The sequence below is a fragment of the Mya arenaria genome, chromosome 1 (genome assembly GCF_026914265.1).
Source record: "Mya arenaria isolate MELC-2E11 chromosome 1, ASM2691426v1".
Taxonomy (NCBI): Eukaryota; Metazoa; Mollusca; class Bivalvia; order Myida; family Myidae; genus Mya; species Mya arenaria.
In genome coordinates, this window is record NC_069122.1 from 40,624,621 (window position 1) to 40,642,652 (window position 18,032).

The following is an 18,032-nucleotide window of genomic DNA, read 5'->3' on the forward strand; positions in this document are numbered from 1 at the left end:
TTATTGATTTGTCATTATAAAGTATAAAACCGGTGTTAAATTTTATAAATACCATAAATTGCTGTATTTTAAGTTCAATTTTCGAAAAAGCAAATGGTAAAACCTGAAAACGGTGAACTAACGGCCAAATTTTTCGTCTAAGGGAAGCAACTCAAATTTGAATTAATCATTACATTTTTGGTCCTCTTCGAACGTCTATAAATATGCATACATAAGGTAGGTCATATTTCAAGAAGGAACCCCAGTATGTTTTTTTAACTTTCTGCAAAGACATAAAACAGAAGGCTTACCGAGTAGGTGTTGTATCGTTTTAAACATACATAAACAGTATGTAATAGTAAACATATTATATGTATCGATCAATTGTCGTTTTAAACGGTCGATAGACTGGTCAAATAAAATAAAAATGTTTGAAGATATAGTTTAGAGAGAAATATAGGAAAAACATCTTAAGAACAACGAATTAATTGGTACAGTAGGGTGCTTATTTTAGCGAAATTATAGGGGTACTTTGCACGTGGGAGTATTCGGAATCCCCAAATATTTTTAAAAGTTTTTGTCGGAAGAGCCAACCTACCTGAGTGTAAAGTTTTATAGTAATAGCTAACTTGTGTCAAAAGTTACGTGGGAAAAACCTCCATTTCCGGCCGAAAAGGGGTCGCTAACCAGTACATATGTCGATATTTCATATTGTTCGGCGACGTAGTGTTGAAACAAATAATTGTTGTTACCTTTTTTTCACGGTCAAATAGTTGGACATTTCAAAGCGTTGGACTTAATTTACAAACCCTATATGGAGTGAGGGCAATGACCAATTGTAACTTATCGCCGAAGTCTCCGGTTCGATAAACATTTTTGTTTTATTTAACGTTCTAGTTTATTTCCGGTTTTAGGGACGGACGGGGAGCAGCTATTGTGCTGTGGCGAGGATGCTAATGAGTATGTATGGAATATATATATATATAAATCATGGGATAAAATTGTGTTTTTTAGTCCCAGAAAAATGTAGATTTCAGTTACGCGCTTCTTTTCACTATGATTCAGTTTTTGCGATGATTAAAACAGCGTTGAGTGTGTACGTTTATAGAGGCATACTTTTCAGCCAAGCTAAAAATCTAACTATACACTGATAATAGTGGTTTGGAGATATCATGAATTCTATCAAATTTAACATTAAAATCACACCCCTGCGTTTTTGTTTTGTTTTATTTTATGTTAATGATTCATATAATGTGACAAGAACTCAGTATGTACTCTTTCAATTCAGTACTAATTGCTTTCCTGTCCAAATACCCCTGAACGACCCACGCTTCACACCCGGAGGTTGTATGAGCTTCCCACGCTCCATCGCCGCACTCGGCTGTAACAGTAAGCTACGCATGTTGACATATTTTTTTTTTTCCATTTGGCAAGTTAGGCTTTCATTTTACTGCCATATTCTTCAACAAAACTAAATGAACTATCTGACTTCTAATTTGTATTTTGTCATAAAATCTTCATAACATTATCTAAAGGAAATATTTATATCATTGAAACACTTAGTGTGTGTTTTTAAATAATAATTCTCTTTTTATTTAAATGTTTCCTTGCAATTATTTTGAAGGTCACAAGACTATAGGTATTTATGATTTCCGAAAAGTTTCTTTTTGCGTATGGGTAGCCTAAACATTCTTGCATAACCACTGTATTTTTAAATACGTTCATCTTAACAAAATAATAGTATTAAAAGCCCTCATGGCGGGCTGCAGATGTTACTTTCCTTTTTATTGAAAGCATTTTTTTTATGTTGTTGTTTTTACTTCTTATTCTTGATAAAGTAACGTCGGTCTCCTTGGAAATTAATATCAAAGATGATAAGGAGCAAAACAATATTTCCACGAAACAGGTGCAGTGGAGGAGTATTATTGCAAATAAGGCACGATAAATGCTCCAATATTCACAAGTCTAAAATATATGTCGTTTACCTTAGACACTTGGCCCCAATATCTCGAAACTTCACTACTAATCCCCTTATAACAGGATTAAGCTAATTTCACTTATTAATTTACGTAATATTTACTTCTTGAACGGTCTAGTTTAAAGGTCTAGTATAATTCTTCTATAAGTGACCCCCCATCCCCCTCCAAACCGCTTATAATACGCAACCTCTGTGTATTGATCTTAATATTAAGATTATTGAAGTCTGTTTAATTCCTTGAAACGACCGCCCTGAAGGGTATAATAGTTCAAGAACTGCTGCAGTTGTGAAGTTACGGCATACAGTTTACAATTTATAGCTTCGCACCACGAGCATCAACTCGTTTTAATGAATTCGACTTATTTTTTGAAGGAATATATATCTGTTTTTGAACAAAATGTACATATGTAAAGATTTTCAACACGAATGAGAAATGACATTTGTCTTAATTTTGTCCTAGGTCTTTTTTTTAAAGTAGGAGCATATCAGGGCCATGTGTGGTATGAAGAGGCATACCCAAGACATAGGTCACTAGATCGCATTGGTTGCCAAGTCATGTGATTTAGCAACCACCATCACTTGATGATGTTAAGTCACGTGATTTGTAAATACTCTCATCTTATTGGTCGTTTTTCTATTTCAGATGTACGTCAGCAGAGGAATTCCCAGACGTCATACATAGACCTGTCCCTTATCTATGCCCCAAATAAGGCGACAGCGGATACACTACGTCAAAATGTCGGGGGTATAAGGACCTTCTTGAAATGCATTTAGCTTACAACTTCATTTTTAGTCCACGTTAAAATGTATTTCACATACTACTCGTACATGTTAAATTAAGGGTCTGACTGCGTAATTGCAAACGTATATTCATAACACTTTTAGATGTATCAATAATGAGTAACACAATTTTGATATTAGTGTAAAAATGATTAGAAAGAAACCAGGGATCAAAGTTGTTCAGCTCTTCCAAAAACCAATGTAATATAAGTACCGCTTTGTTTTGTGTATAAAAACATATAGGTCTTATTACCAATGTGAACGGGAATCTACCACCCAATTATGAGGACACATCGTGCGAGTTGAAGCTGCCGTTCAATGAAACCTCGTATTATTGTTCCAAGTCAGGTAGCTGTTGTTTGTTGTAATACTATTGAAATTGTCTAAGCACGATTGAAAGCGAAATTAAAGGTTTACAAGTATGTGGATCAACCTAGTGTGTGTTACCTGGATAGAAATTAGCTCCGAGTTCAGTTAAGGCAAACAGCAACTCACGTTTGTAAGCTGTTTTGTTTTGTATCCCTGTTGCATCATAGTACAAACGATACGAGCGGGGAACCGAATCGTTAACAACACACTCCTTTACTAAACGCATTGCGACAGTTCTGGGGCAACGTAGATAGACCTAGTTTAATCCTTTAATAAGTGACCCCCTCCCCCCACAAAAAAAAAAAAAAAAAAAAAAAAAAAATGTGTATTGTACACACTGTCTGTGTATTGATCTTAATCTAAATGCTTAATTGTCATATCAGAATTTAGATCTGAATATCCTGCTGTGCAGTTTGGGAGATTTTATTATAGAAATGTACCCTAAATGGCCCTGAGCCAGTAAACGAATGCACAGGAAATTGGCCCCTACTGTGACACCAGTGCAATTAGCAGAAGATGCGCAGCAGGGGATTGTCATGTCAAACATTCCTTAAACTGGGCCTTTAAATAATGACAAAGGTTAAAGGTTTTACACGTTGACGACCAATCGTAACAACTCGGTCATCTCCGGAAAGCAGGATTGACCTGTTAGTGGCCGAGATGATCCGATTGGTTGACGACGAGGCCGACGCCGCCGGCCTTGAAGTACTCTTGTCTGTATCGAGACCACGAGATCATGGCTTGGAGGCGAAAACCTTTACCACCATTTATTCTCTTTTTAATATAAAATTTGAACCAAACTGCTCATTAACCATGGTGGAATACCTTTAGTCATTAAGATAAGCTTTTTAAACACATACCTGTTCTGGTGTTTACATAGGGAAACTTTCCTTCATATTACGCTGAACTACTTTCATCTTTCCAGGTGACCCCCGTGTGGATGAGCAGCCGGGCCTCTCCGCCTTACATACAGTATTTTTGCGCGCGCACAACGCCATCGCTTCTGGTCTGGCGCGCGTAAACCCGCACTGGAATGACGAGCTCTTGTATCAGGTTACGCTATACTAATTGTAAAACCGGGTATAGGTAAACCGTCAATGAATGTGATAAAAACTACTTACAATATATATATTTGACACTTACTTTAAGGCTTATAAATCCAAGTTTACATTAGAACATAACGATTTTAACAGACAACTATTATCATTAACGTGATATTAAGGGGCTCTGTAACGCCGCATAGCAGCATCGCCGCATAAACGTATTTTTTTCGTTTATGCAGTGACCACGTTTATGCGGCGTCGCTGAACGCATCAAGCAGAAATTGCTTATATGGGCCTTTTTGCCACATAAAGAGGATTAACTTAACCATTTATTATAAAACTAAAAAATAGAGTTCTAATATGTCAACAAAAGCGATGGTGATGACGTTGATGATGAAAAAGATGTTGTTGTTGATGATGATGATGATGATGATGATGATGATGATGATGATGATGATGATGATGATGATGATGATGATAATGTCCGTCCGTCCGTACCGAAATTTTGTGACATGGTAGTCTCCAGAGTCACTAACATTTATTCATTGGTGTACGGAGCTGTGTACCTGTTTTCATTATTTTTATTTTATTGTTCCAGTAACGACATAATTATGTTCCTTGATTCAGTCAAAATTGAGATATTCTTTTCAGAATAATTATGGTGCTCGCATAGCTCCTTACCTACCACACAAGTCCGATCTTGATGAAACTTTATCAACCACTATTGCACTTATATGTGTTTTAATTGTTTTTAAGCGGCGAAAGTGTGCCTTTTTCACATAAGAAAGTCCTGTTTATGCGTTGAAAATCACTGCATAAACGTGGTCGATTTCGTTTATGCGTCGATTTCGTTTATGCGTCGATGCTGTTATGCGTCGATGCTGTTATGCGTCGGTGTTGTTATGCGTCGATGCTGTTATTCGCCGATGCTGTTATGCGCCGATGCTGTTATGCGTCGATGCTGTTTTGCGTCTGCTGTTATGCGTCGATGCTGTTATGCGTCGCTACAGGGTATCAACACAGGTTGATGCAAAATAAAACCTTAATAAATGTTGTTGTTTTATTTAATTGCTATGTGGCCACCATTTCCCCAGCAAAACAAGCGCTAAAATATAGCTTATATCATTTAACCTGTACACAAATCATACGCGTTTAAGACCCCCTTAAGAAGAGTACAAATAACGCTTTTGAAATTTCAATATTTTATTTTTAGGAGTCCCGGAAGATCCTGATCGCCATCTGGCAGAATATTGTATGGGGAGAGTTTCTGCCTCTCCTCCTAGGCCGCCAGGCCATGCGCGCGTACAACATTCATCTGTCTAAAGTATGTTGGTCTTTAAAATACTCGTGAATTTTGTATAAATGCATGTATTTTATCATGCAATCCGTGTACAATTTTACATCGGAGCACTGCAAAAACCGTAAAAAATCCTGTGAAGCAACATTTTGGTACGTTATCCTAGCCTAGCTTAAACATTGAGTCGGATGTTGTGTTAACAAAATTGTTAACTAATGTCTTCATTGTTAACTTACAAATCGTAAAAAGTTTCATGGACACACGTGTGATTTGAAATATTCCTAATAAGATTAGAAACAACTGTTTCAATATCTAAGTGACTATTTTTCAGCATCGCGTCTTTAAAGACACTTATGACCCTAATGTGGACGCCACCGTAATAAATGGAGTCGGTAGCAGCGCTTTCAGGTAAGGTTTCTAAAATATCGAAATCTTCTTTAGCAAAGACACTTTGCATAATTCATGTTCAATATTTAACTAACACACGTTAAGTTTTTTTTAAATTGAAGGTGAAAATGAACACTGGTCATTTTTTATTTCCATGCCATGCCTAACATCAATATTAAATTATAAAATTATTAACCGGCACGTGAATGTTAATATAAAACACTATCTATTAGATTCGGACACGTTATGGTCCACCGTAACGTGTCCATGTACGACTCCTCCATTAACAACATGGGACATACGTCACCGCTGGAGGATCAATTCTTCAAGCGAACTGCCTAACACGAGTACAATGGCAAGGGGCATGAACACGTACTCAGGTGGACAACAAGTACCAAGTGCCCTATGATGGGTCGGTAAGAACAAGCGTTTTGAGTTCAACATTAGGCATATAATACATTAATTTCTTGTCAATCAAAAGTAAGACTGTGACTGTGGCTTTATACCATGTTGATAGTGTTTTCCGAGGATAACTTCCACTCAAGGGAGTGTGAGGGGGAAGGGGCTCATTTTTGTATACCGCTTTAAGCTTACTTTGTTTAGCTGATACTCGTTAACAACCAATAGCACTACTTGTATTTTCATTACAATAAAGTAAGATAGGGCAATGAGAACTGTGTGTTGATTCAAAAGGTTGTATTTGCCTCGAGAGGATTTTGACGCCAGGCGAAGTAAACCGAGTGAAATCAAAATCTGCTTAAAATACAGTTGTTCACCTGAATAGCAATCAAGCCAATCAGAAGTCCACAGGCAATACATATCGCAAAATACGGTAGTATTCAACTCTGCTGTATTCCACTCTAGTGCAATACGGTAGTATTCAACTCTGCTGTACTCCACTCTAGTGCAATACGGTAGTATTCAACTCTGCTGTGTTCAACTCTAGTGCAATACGGTAGTATTCAACTCTGCTGTGTTCAACTCTAGTGCAATACGGTAGTATTCAACTCTGCTGTGTTTCACTCTAGTGCAATACGGTAGTATTCAACTCTGCTCTATTCCACTCTAGTGCAATACGGTAGTATTCAACTCTGCTGTGTTCCACTCTAGTGCAATACGGTAGTATTCAACTCTGCTGTGTTCCACTCTAGTGCAATACGGTAGTATTCAACTCTGCTGTGTTCCACTCTAGTGCAATACGGTAGTATTCAACTCTGCTGTGTTCCACTCTAGTGCAATACGGTAGTATTCAACTCTGCTCTATTCCACTCTAGTGCAATACGGTAGTATTCAACTCTGCTGTATTCCACTCTAGTGCAATACGGTAGTATTCAACTCTGCTGTGTTCCACTCTAGTGCAATACGGTAGTATTCAACTCTGCTGTGTTTCACTCTAGTGCAATACGGTAGTATTCAACTTTGCTTTGTTCCACTCTAGTGCAATACGGAAGTATTCAACTCTGCTGTACTCCAATTTAGTGCAATACGGAAGTATTCAACTCTGCTGTGTTCAACTCTAGTGCAATACTGTAGTATTAAACTCTGCTGTGTTCCACTTTAATGCAGTACGGAAGTCTTCAACTGCTGTACTCCACTCTAGTGCAATACGGTAGTAATAAACTCTGCTGTGTTCCACTTTAATGCAGTACGGAAGTATTCAACTCTTCTTTACTCTACTCTAGTGCAATACGGAAGTATTCAACTCTGCTGTATTCCACTCTAGTGCAATACGGTAGTATTCAATTCTGCTGTGTTCCACTCTAGTGCAATACGGAAGTATTCAACCCTGCTGTACTCCACTCTAGTGCAATACGGTAGTATTCAACTCTGCTCTACTCCACTCTAGTGCAATACGGTAGTATTCAACTCTGCTCTATTCAACTCTAGTGCAATACGGTAGTATTCAACTCTGATGTATTCCACTCTAGTGCAATACGGTAGTATTCAACTCTGCTGTGTTCCACTCTAGTGCAATACGATAGTATTCAACTCTGCTCTATTCCACTCTAGTGCAATACGGTAGTATTTAACTCCCTAGTGCAATACGGTAGTATTCAACTCTGCTGTGTTCAACTCTAGTGCAATACGGTAGTATTCAACTCTGCTGTATTCCACTCTAGTGCAATACGGTAGTATTCAACTCTGCTGTATTCCACTCTAGTGCAATACGGTAGTATTCAACTCTGCTGTGTTTCACTCTAGTGCAATAGGGTAGTATTCAACTCTGCTGTGTTCCACTCTAGTGCAATACGGTAGTATTCAACTCTGCTGTGTTCCACTGGTAGTATTCAACTCTGCTGTGTTCAACTCTAGTGCAATATGGTAGTATTCAACTCTGCTGTGTTCCACTCTAGTGCAATACGGAAGTATTCAACTCTGCTGTATTCCACTCTAGTGCAATACGGTAGTATTCAACCCTGCTGTACTCCACTCTAGTGCAATACGGTAGTATTCAACTCTGCTGTGTTCCACTCTAGTGCAATACGGTAGTATTCAACTCTGCTGTGTTCCACTCTAGTGCAATACGGTAGTATTCAACTCTGCTGTGTTCCACTCTAGTGCAATACGGTAGTATTCAACTCTGCTGTATTCCACTCTAGTGCAATACGGTAGTATTCAACTCTGCTGTATTCCACTCTAGTGCAATACGGTAGTATTCAACTCTGCTGTGTTCCACTCTAGTGCAATACGGAAGTATTCAACCCTGCTGTACTCCACTCTAGTGCAATACGGTAGTATTCAACTCTGCTGTGTTCCACTCTAGTGCAATACGGTAGTATTCAACTCTGCTGTGTTCCACTCTAGTGCAATACGGTAGTATTCAACTCTGCTGTATTCCACTCTAGTGCAATACGGTAGTATTCAACTCTGATGTATTCCACTCTAGTGCAATACGGTAGTATTCAACTCTGCTGTGTTCCACTCTAGTGCAATACGGTAGTATTCAACTCTGCTGTGTTCAACTCTAGTGCAATACGGTAGTATTCAACTCTGCTGTGTATTCAACTCTGCTGTATTCCACTCTAGTGCAATACGGTAGTATTTAACTCTGCTGTATTCCACTCTAGTGCAATACGGTAGTATTCAACTCTGCTGTATTCCACTCTAGTGCAATACGGTAGTATTCAACTCTGCTGTGTTCCACTCTAGTGCAATACGGTAGTATTCAACTCTGCTGTGTTCCACTCTAGTGCAATACGGTAGTATTCAACTCTGCTGTGTTCCACTCTAGTGCAATACGGTAGTATTCAACTCTGCTGTGTTCCACTCTAGTGCAATACGGAAGTATTCAACCCTGCTGTACTCCACTCTAGTGCAATACGGTAGTATTCAACTCTGCTGTATTCCACTCTAGTGCAATACGGTAGTATTCAACTCTGCTGTGTTCCACTCTAGTGCAATACGGAAGTATTCAACCCTGCTGTACTCCACTCTAGTGCAATACGGTAGTATTCAACTCTGCTCTATTCCACTATAGTGCAATACGGTAGTGTTCATCGCTGATGTATTCCACTCTAGTTCATTACAGTAGTGTTCAACTCTGAAGTATTCCACTCTAGTTCAGTACGGCAGTATTCCACCCTGCTGACGTCACATCATGAACGATGTAAAAATGACGTCATAAGACATATGTAGCAGTGCGTCAGGAAATGCATATTGAAAACATGTATCTTTGATGTGATTAAACCAGTAATGTATAAAATAAAGGGCTGTAAGTGCTTTTTGTTCCAGAATGTCGTATTCGACTATTTTCGGATATTGAGCAGATTTTTTGTAACATCCATAAAACGTGTTAACATTTGGCAAATCGCTTGTCATTGCATGATTGTAAGATTTCTTGTTTACATCTTAATGTTAACATTTGACAGATTGCTTGAGAATAGTGTACAAGAGAGACTGTTTCTGGACGAGAGAGGAGAATCCTTTGACTTGGCAACTCTAAACATCCAAAGGTTTGAAATAATTTTACTCTCTTATAAGGCGTAAAAAAGATGTTTGTTTCCCGACCGACCCTACATTTTTTCGCTCCCGACCCTACATTTTTGTTTGCCAAAGTGAAGATTTTTTCGTAATTTCTTTAAAAAAACATTTGTGAACATGTTAACATTTTATATTGAAAAATTTCTACATTTATGATATACCCTGATATATCAGGGCGGTTTGGTAAAAAATCCCGGTTCTCAAAAAAATAAGCCTTCCCACCTACCCCATTTTTTTAAAATATTAGTAGAAACAAATAACTTTGCTTTGCCTGATAGCAATAATGGTGACTTTATGAAAGGTCATACATAGACAGTGCCTCGTTACCATGTACGACTTTCAAGGATATATAATGACCGTCTCCGTGGATTAGTGGTTACGATGTCCGCCTAGGGAGCGGGAGGGCGTGGGTTCGATCCCTGGCCGCGTCATACCGAAAGACGTTGAAAGTTGGTGCAAGTAGCTCCCTTGCCTGGCTCTCGGGATTGAACTGTTAGGAAAGTGGTGTACTCAGTACTGGTTTAACCCAGGAAAAATGTACCCCATGTATCGTTGCTTTACATCGAGCAAGTAAAAGAACCAAGGGGTCTCTTCGAAAACGAGCTAGGGTATCGCACCCGGACTTCTCTGTATCCCACCACTGTCTCTTCCGCGTGCTGTTCCTTCACAAAAACAAAGAACCCCGTTGGAAATACGTGCTGCTTGTTTCTATTAAAGCAACTAGGAAAACATGGCTGGTAGTCAATGTTCAACTTAAGTTAATCTTATTGACCTACATCATTGACCTCATTCACTCTATTGGTCAGTTATTAATAACAAATAAATCCGATAAGCTACACCGCTCTTAGATCCAATTAGAACAAATATCGAATACCAGCCCTTATATATGACTTCTTCACGCATCAATGTTGTGTTGGTTTTAAGGTATGTCGACACAATATAAAATACGCTGAATTACGCAATGTTGTGGTTGCCTTATAATTAAAACAGCATTCTTTGTTAAAATAGAATTAAATTGAATAACATTTTATTTCATTAATTAACATGTATTTAGGGGCCGGGACCACGGAAACCCTGGTTACAATACGTACAGACGGTACTGCGGCCTGAGTGAAGCCTTCCATTTCGGGTCTGGGTCTGGAGGGCTTGTGGATTTTGACCCGAAAACGGCCGCAATACTGGCTCAAACCTACAAGTGAGTAAACCACTGATGTTGATGGAGGTGGTGGTGGTGGGGGGGGTGTTGGTGATGATGATGATGATGATGATGATGATGATGATGATGATGATGATGATGATGATGATGATGATGATGATGATGATGATGATGATGATGATGATGATGATGATGGTGGTGATGATGATGATGATGATGATGATGATGATGGTGGTGGTGGTGGTGGTGGTGGTGGTGGTGGTGGTGGTGGATAGTGGTTGTGGTGGTGGTGAAAGTGATGGCGGTGGCGATGATGATGATGATGATAACGACCAAGACGAAAACAACGAAAAGGACGTTTCGTACACTAATCAATTATCATTTTTCTCAAACCTTATCAGGTGTCCTGACGACATCGACCTGTTCACGGCTGTTATTGCAGAGCGGCGGGTACGCGGGGGACTGCTCGGGCCGCTGGGCACGTGCCTCGTTGCCGTTCAGTACAAGCGCTACAGGGACGGCGACCGGTTCTTCTTTGAGAGAGGAGATCCGCTCACTGGGTTTAACCATGGTGCGTATGGTCGGACTCTATTGATAAATAAAATGACAAAATCTGTACCAAATGCGGTTATTTATATACTCTTTGAACCATTTCAGACCAGTTAAAGGCAATCCGGAATATAAAGCTGTCACATATATTCCGTCTTCACTTGGACACTCGGCGCATCCAGAGAAATGTTTTCGTCGTTCCATCACGGTAATATATTCTGATTTGCTTATACTGCTAACTGTGGCAAGTCAATATGTGTTTATTGTCGGATATCATATAGTATACGAAAATAAGCTACAATGTGTGTATAGCTATTTAACAAACAACAACAGGATTTACCTGAAATAAGTAAGCATGTGTAATTAGACATACAATGTTATCTTATTAATATCATTTATAAATATATTGACTATAACGACAATGAAAAATGATATCGTAATAAAGACAAGAACAATGAAAGCACCGATAGTGCTGAAAGGCTTGAGCGACGAATCCTTTTATTGGTTACTCGCTTGCCCACAAAACTCACTCACTCACTCACTCACTCACTCGCTCACTCGCTCGCTCGAAAGCCCGCCCGCCAGCCCGCTAGTCTTTTTCAAAACACACTTTGTCGATACTCGCCAAGGGAGACTACTGCGTAGAAGATTGAGGAACATATAGGAAATAATTTTAGTACCGTGTAACCTTTATCTTTTCTCTTTATCTATCTATGCTGATAGTTAACTTCTTCTCTTAAATGTGCGGGGAGTGAGTGAGCCTTTCTAACTTCAACCTGTCTCCGTGTACGTTTATGATCTATTGTATGGGTTCATTGTTAAATTGACGGTCAGGCTTAAATATAACCAAACTTTATTTTGGTCATATTGCTGCTCCGCCCCCACCCCATTGGCTAGCAGAAGAGGCAAGGGAGGGGAGACATAGCCTAGAGTAGAAACTCTGCAATCAACCCAAGCCCATTGTGGGTTTATTTTTGGGAGAAAAAACAACAGACAAGTTAATCAACACACATCCGCTTTTTTATATGGCACCTACAAACACACGCATGCACGCCCGCTTACAAACAAACAAACACTCACACACACTTAGCTTTGCAGTTTGTCCAAACAACCCAGTGGCCGCCGCCCTTTTCTTTTCTCTGTGGAGGCGAAATAGGTGCTTATCTTTACACGTTCTTTATTTTAGGCGTTTGCTGAACAGAATGGAGGAATGTAGCTGCGTGAAGTCTATCGATTTGAATTTATGGCGAAAATAATAGAAGCGCCATATACCGGGATACTCCAGCAAATATAATTCAGTTTCGATTTTAAAGGAACTTTTTCACAAAACATGTTCAAGCTGAACAGTATGAGTAATATTTCTGAATTATCATTAAACATCAATAGACAATCAAGCTCAAAATCATTCACTTTTCAATTTGGTTGTTTCCTTAGTAAACTTTATGAACATGCAGGGTTGCTATTTAAAATTTAAAGACGACTTACCAATGTTATGCTCACAGATTGACCGTTTTGATATTTTTGGTCTCAGTATAAGCCTATTGTGCGTTTATGTCTGGAAACCAGTGATACAAGACTTCTGAGATTAGATCGCATTATTCGATATTATGTTCGAAAGTTGATGTTATATGGCTAATGTATTACTTACGCTTTAGGAAAAAATGAAATGTTTGACAGTTTACCAAACAATTAAGATCTATTCTGTTGTGAAATATCTCATATGACTTAATTAATGGGATTGGTGTAAAAATTAGCTGATTCTGAGACAAAAAACTAAAAAAATCAAAACTGTCAATCTGTGTGAATGCAGCTTTAAACGCAGTTTTCCCCAATAGGACACATAATACAGAACATAAGATCAGGGCAAATAATATAACGAAAGTCTCATGTTCGAGTCTCGGATCAGACTGGGAAAATGTTTTATTGAATAACAAAGATTCTTTATTCCATTCCATTTATGAAAATAAATCTAGCGTATTGTGTACAATTTCAAATATAACTACAATTCAGCCAATTACAACAGCAATATTTAACAAGATTAAAAGTCACAATGAAATGAAAATTTGCAGTTTTGCCACTTGAGTCTGAACTCAGACTTGAGACTGTTTGTAAAACCCTATTAATAAGACCGTGAAAAAGAGTTCCTTAAAAATCCTATTTGCATTCGCCCAAGGCTTAAATGTTTTCAAGTTATCGTTTTGAATTAAATGTATATATTGTCTGAAAATCCTACTAGATTGAGTTAGAAAATGTGCCATATGACTTTATTGTTTTACATGTGCATGTATAGTTTTGTTATTCTTGATTTCGTTTTACCGGTGCCATGTTTTGAGTTGCATAATGAATAAAAAGCTGGGTAAAAAGTGTTTAGTTAATTTAGAAGTCGAAACGAATGTATGCGCGTGCTATTTTTCTATAGTAAGTATTTGTTTTCTACAGGAGATTTATTTTTATTCCGTCTAAGGGTGTTTTGGTTGATGCCAAAACCAGTTCCAGTTTTGGTTTCTGCAGTTTCGAAACCGGTTTTGCTTGAAGTAACAAATGCATGGTTTTGTGTACAGTTTCAACAACATGGCGGAGCTACTGCATGTAGTCATTATTTCTGACCTTCTTCAAAACAATGCCACCACAGATGGTCGTTTGCATGTTTTATATAAAAGGTGTTTCAACAAGTGAACTGGTTTTCAGATGGAACAAACGGATGAAACCGCCTCCGGTAGGGGTTTCGATTGTTTTTAAAAAAATGGTTTCTGTTTTCGTTAAAAAAAAGATAAAACTGGTTGTGGTTTTATTTGAAACTGTAACAACAAATACATAGCTCGTGAAAACGATATAAAACCGAAACCAGTTTATTACCAATAAAAATGCTCTTAATGCCACTCACCAAAGATAAGCCCTGGCCTAGGGCCGATCCTAACAAGTATGTTATTTAAACAAATTTGGTCGAGGCCCACCAGGGTTAGTTACATAATCTCAAGGAAAAGCAACTTTTTGAGTGAAGGTGTAAAATTGGTTATAATGGTGCATGACTTGACTGGAGGTGCCTTACTTGAATGATGAAACATGACTTGACCGGAGGTGCCTTACTTGACTGGAGGTGCCCGACTTGAATGATAGTACATGATTTCACTGGAGGAACCTCACTTGAATGATGGTACATGACTTGACTGGAGGTGCCTTACTTGAATAATGGTACATGACTTGACTGGAGGTGCATTACTTGACGGATGGTACATGATTTGACTAGAATGATGGTACATGACTTGACTGAAGGTGTCTTACTTGACTGGAGGTGTCTTACTTGACTGGAGGTGTCTTACTTGACTGGAGGTGCATTACTTGAATGATGGAACATGATTTCACTGGAGGTACCTCACTTGAATGATGGTACATGACTTGACTGGAGGTGCCTTACTTGAATGATGGTACATGACTTGACTGGAGGTGCCTTACTTGAATGATGGTACATGACTTGACTGGAGGTGCCTTACTTGAATGATGGTACATGACTTGACTGGAGGTGCCTTACTTGAATGATGGTACATGACTTGACTGGAGGTGCCTTACTCGACTGATGGTACATGACTTGACTGGAGGTGCCTTACTTGAATGATGGTACATGACTTGACTGGAGGTGCCTTACTTGAATGATGGTACATGACTTAACTGGAGGTGCCTTACTTGAATGATGGTACATGACTTAACTGGAGGTGCCTTACTTGAATGATGGTACATGACTTAACTGGAGGTGCCTTACTTGACTGATGGTACATGAACTAACTGGAGGTGCCTTACTTGAATGATGGTACATGACTTGACTGGAGGTGCCTTACTTGACTGATGGTACATGACTTGACTGGAGGTGCCTTACTTGACTGATGGTACATGACTTAACTGGAGGTGCCTTACTTGACTGATGGTACATGACTTGACTGGAGGTGCCTTACTTGACTGATGGTACATGACTTGACTGGAGGTGCCTTACTTGAATGATGGTACATGACTTGACTGGAGGTGCCTTACTTGACTGATGGTACATGACTTGACTGGAGGTGCCTTACTTGACTGATGGTACATGACTTAACTGGAGGTGCCTTACTTGAATGATGGTACATGACTTGACTGGAGGTGCCTTACTTGAATGATGGTACATGAACTAACTGGAGGTGCCTTACTTGACTGATGGTACATGACTTAACTGGAGGTGCCTTACTCGACTGATGGTACATGACTTGACTGGAGGTGCCTTACTTGACTGATGGTACATGACTTAACTGGAGGTGCCTTACTTGACGGATGGTACATGAACTAACTGGAGGTGCCTTACTTGACTGATGGTACATGACTTAACTGGAGGTGCCTTACTTGAATGATGGTACATGACTTGACTGGAGGTGCCTTACTTGACTGATGGTACATGACTTGACTGGAGGTGCCTTACTTGACGGATGGTACATGACTTAACTGGAGGTGCCTTACTTGACTGATGGTACATGAACTAACTGGAGGTGCCTTACTCGACTGATGGTACATGACTTGACTGGAGGTGCCTTACTTGACTGATGGTACATGACTTAACTGGAGGTGCCTTACTTGAATGATGGTACATGACTTGACTGGAGGTGCCTTACTTGAATGATGGTACATGACTTGACTGGAGGTGCCTTGTTCGACTGATGGTACATGACTTGACTGGAGGTGCCTTACTTGAATGATGGTACATGACTTGACTGGAGGTGCCTTACTTGAATGATGGTACATGACTTGACTGGAGGTGCCTTACTTGAATGATGGTACATGACTTGACTGGAGGTGCCTTACTTGACTGATGGTACATGACTTAACTGGAGGTGCCTTACTTGACTGATGGTACATGACTTAACTGGAGGTGCCTTACTTGACGGATGGTACATGACTTGACTGGAGGTGCCTTACTTGACGGATGGTACATGACTTGACTGGAGGTGCCTTACTTGACTGATGGTACATGACTTAACTGGAGGTGCCTTACTTGAATGATGGTACATGACTTGACTGGAGGTGCCTTACTTGACTGATGGTACATGACTTGACTGGAGGTGCCTTACTTGAATGATGGTACATGACTTGACTGGAGGTGCCTTACTTGAATGATGGTACATGACTTGACTGGAGGTGCCTTACTTGAATGATGGTACATGACTTGACTGGAGGTGCCTTACTTGAATGATGGTACATGACTTGACTGGAGGTGCCTTACTTGACTGATGGTACATGACTTAACTGGAGGTGCCTTACTTGAATGATGGTACATGACTTGACTGGAGGTGCCTTACTTGACTGATGGTACATGACTTAACTGGAGGTGCCTTACTTGAATGATGGTACATGACTTAACTGGAGGTGCCTTACTTGACTGATGGTACATGACTTAACTGGAGGTGCCTTACTCGACTGATGGTACATGACTTGACTGGAGGTGCCTTACTTGAATGATGGTACATGACTTAACTGGAGGTGCCTTACTTGAATGATGGTACATGACTTAACTGGAGGTGCCTTACTTGAATGATGGTACATGACTTGACTGGAGGTGCCTTACTTGACGGATGGTACATGACTTGACTGGAGGTGCCTTACTTGACTGATGGTACATGAACTAACTGGAGGTGCCTTACTCGACTGATGGTACATGACTTGACTGGAGGTGCCTTACTTGACTGATGGTACATGACTTGACTGGAGGTGCCTTACTTGACGGATGGTACATGACTTAACTGGAGGTGCCTTACTTGAATGATGGTACATGACTTGACTGGAGGTGCCTTACTTGAATGATGGTACATGACTTGACTGGAGGTGCCTTACTTGACTGATGGTACATGACTTAACTGGAGGTGCCTTACTTGACGGATGGTACATGAACTAACTGGAGGTGCCTTACTTGACGGATGGTACATGACTTAACTGTAGGTGCCTTACTTGAATGATGGAACATGACTTGACTGGAGGTGCCTTACTTGACGGATGGTACATGACTTAACTGTAGGTGCCTTACTTGAATGATGGTACATGACTTGAATGGAGGTGCCTTACTCGACTGATGGTACATGACTTGACTGGAGGTGCCTTACTTGACTGATGGTACATGACTTAACTGGAGGTGCCTTACTCGACTGATGGTACATGACTTGAATGGAGGTGCCTTACTCGACTGATGGTACATGACTTAACTGGAGGTGCCTTACTTGAATGATGGTACATGACTTGACTGGAGGTGCCTTACTCGACTGATGGTACATGACTTGACTGGAGGTGCCTTACTTGAATGATGGTACATGACTTGACTGGAGGTGCCTTACTTGAATGATGGTACATGACTTGACTAGAGGTGACTTACTTGACTGATGGTACATGACTTGACTGGAGGTTCCTTACTCGACTGATGGTACATGACTTAACTGGAGGTGCCTTACTTGACTGATGGTACATGACTTAACTGGAGGTGCCTTGCTTGACTGATGGTACATAACT

The 18,032-nt window shown here is 39.8% G+C and overlaps 1 protein-coding gene across 1 annotated transcript in view; it reads left to right on the forward strand.

The window, feature by feature from the left end:
• Positions 1-18,032, forward strand: part of LOC128227105 (chorion peroxidase-like) — a 62,180-nt gene that overhangs the window by 32,077 nt on the left and 12,071 nt on the right. The window contains exons 6-16 of the mRNA XM_052937316.1: positions 894-939; positions 1,268-1,368; positions 2,601-2,702; positions 2,981-3,085; positions 4,032-4,159; positions 5,363-5,473; positions 5,778-5,854; positions 9,703-9,786; positions 10,869-11,009; positions 11,372-11,541; positions 11,628-11,727. Of these exons, the coding sequence (XP_052793276.1) occupies positions 894-939; positions 1,268-1,368; positions 2,601-2,702; positions 2,981-3,085; positions 4,032-4,159; positions 5,363-5,473; positions 5,778-5,854; positions 9,703-9,786; positions 10,869-11,009; positions 11,372-11,541; positions 11,628-11,727 (1,165 nt within the window). The remainder of the gene's footprint in view (positions 1-893; positions 940-1,267; positions 1,369-2,600; positions 2,703-2,980; positions 3,086-4,031; positions 4,160-5,362; positions 5,474-5,777; positions 5,855-9,702; positions 9,787-10,868; positions 11,010-11,371; positions 11,542-11,627; positions 11,728-18,032) is intronic.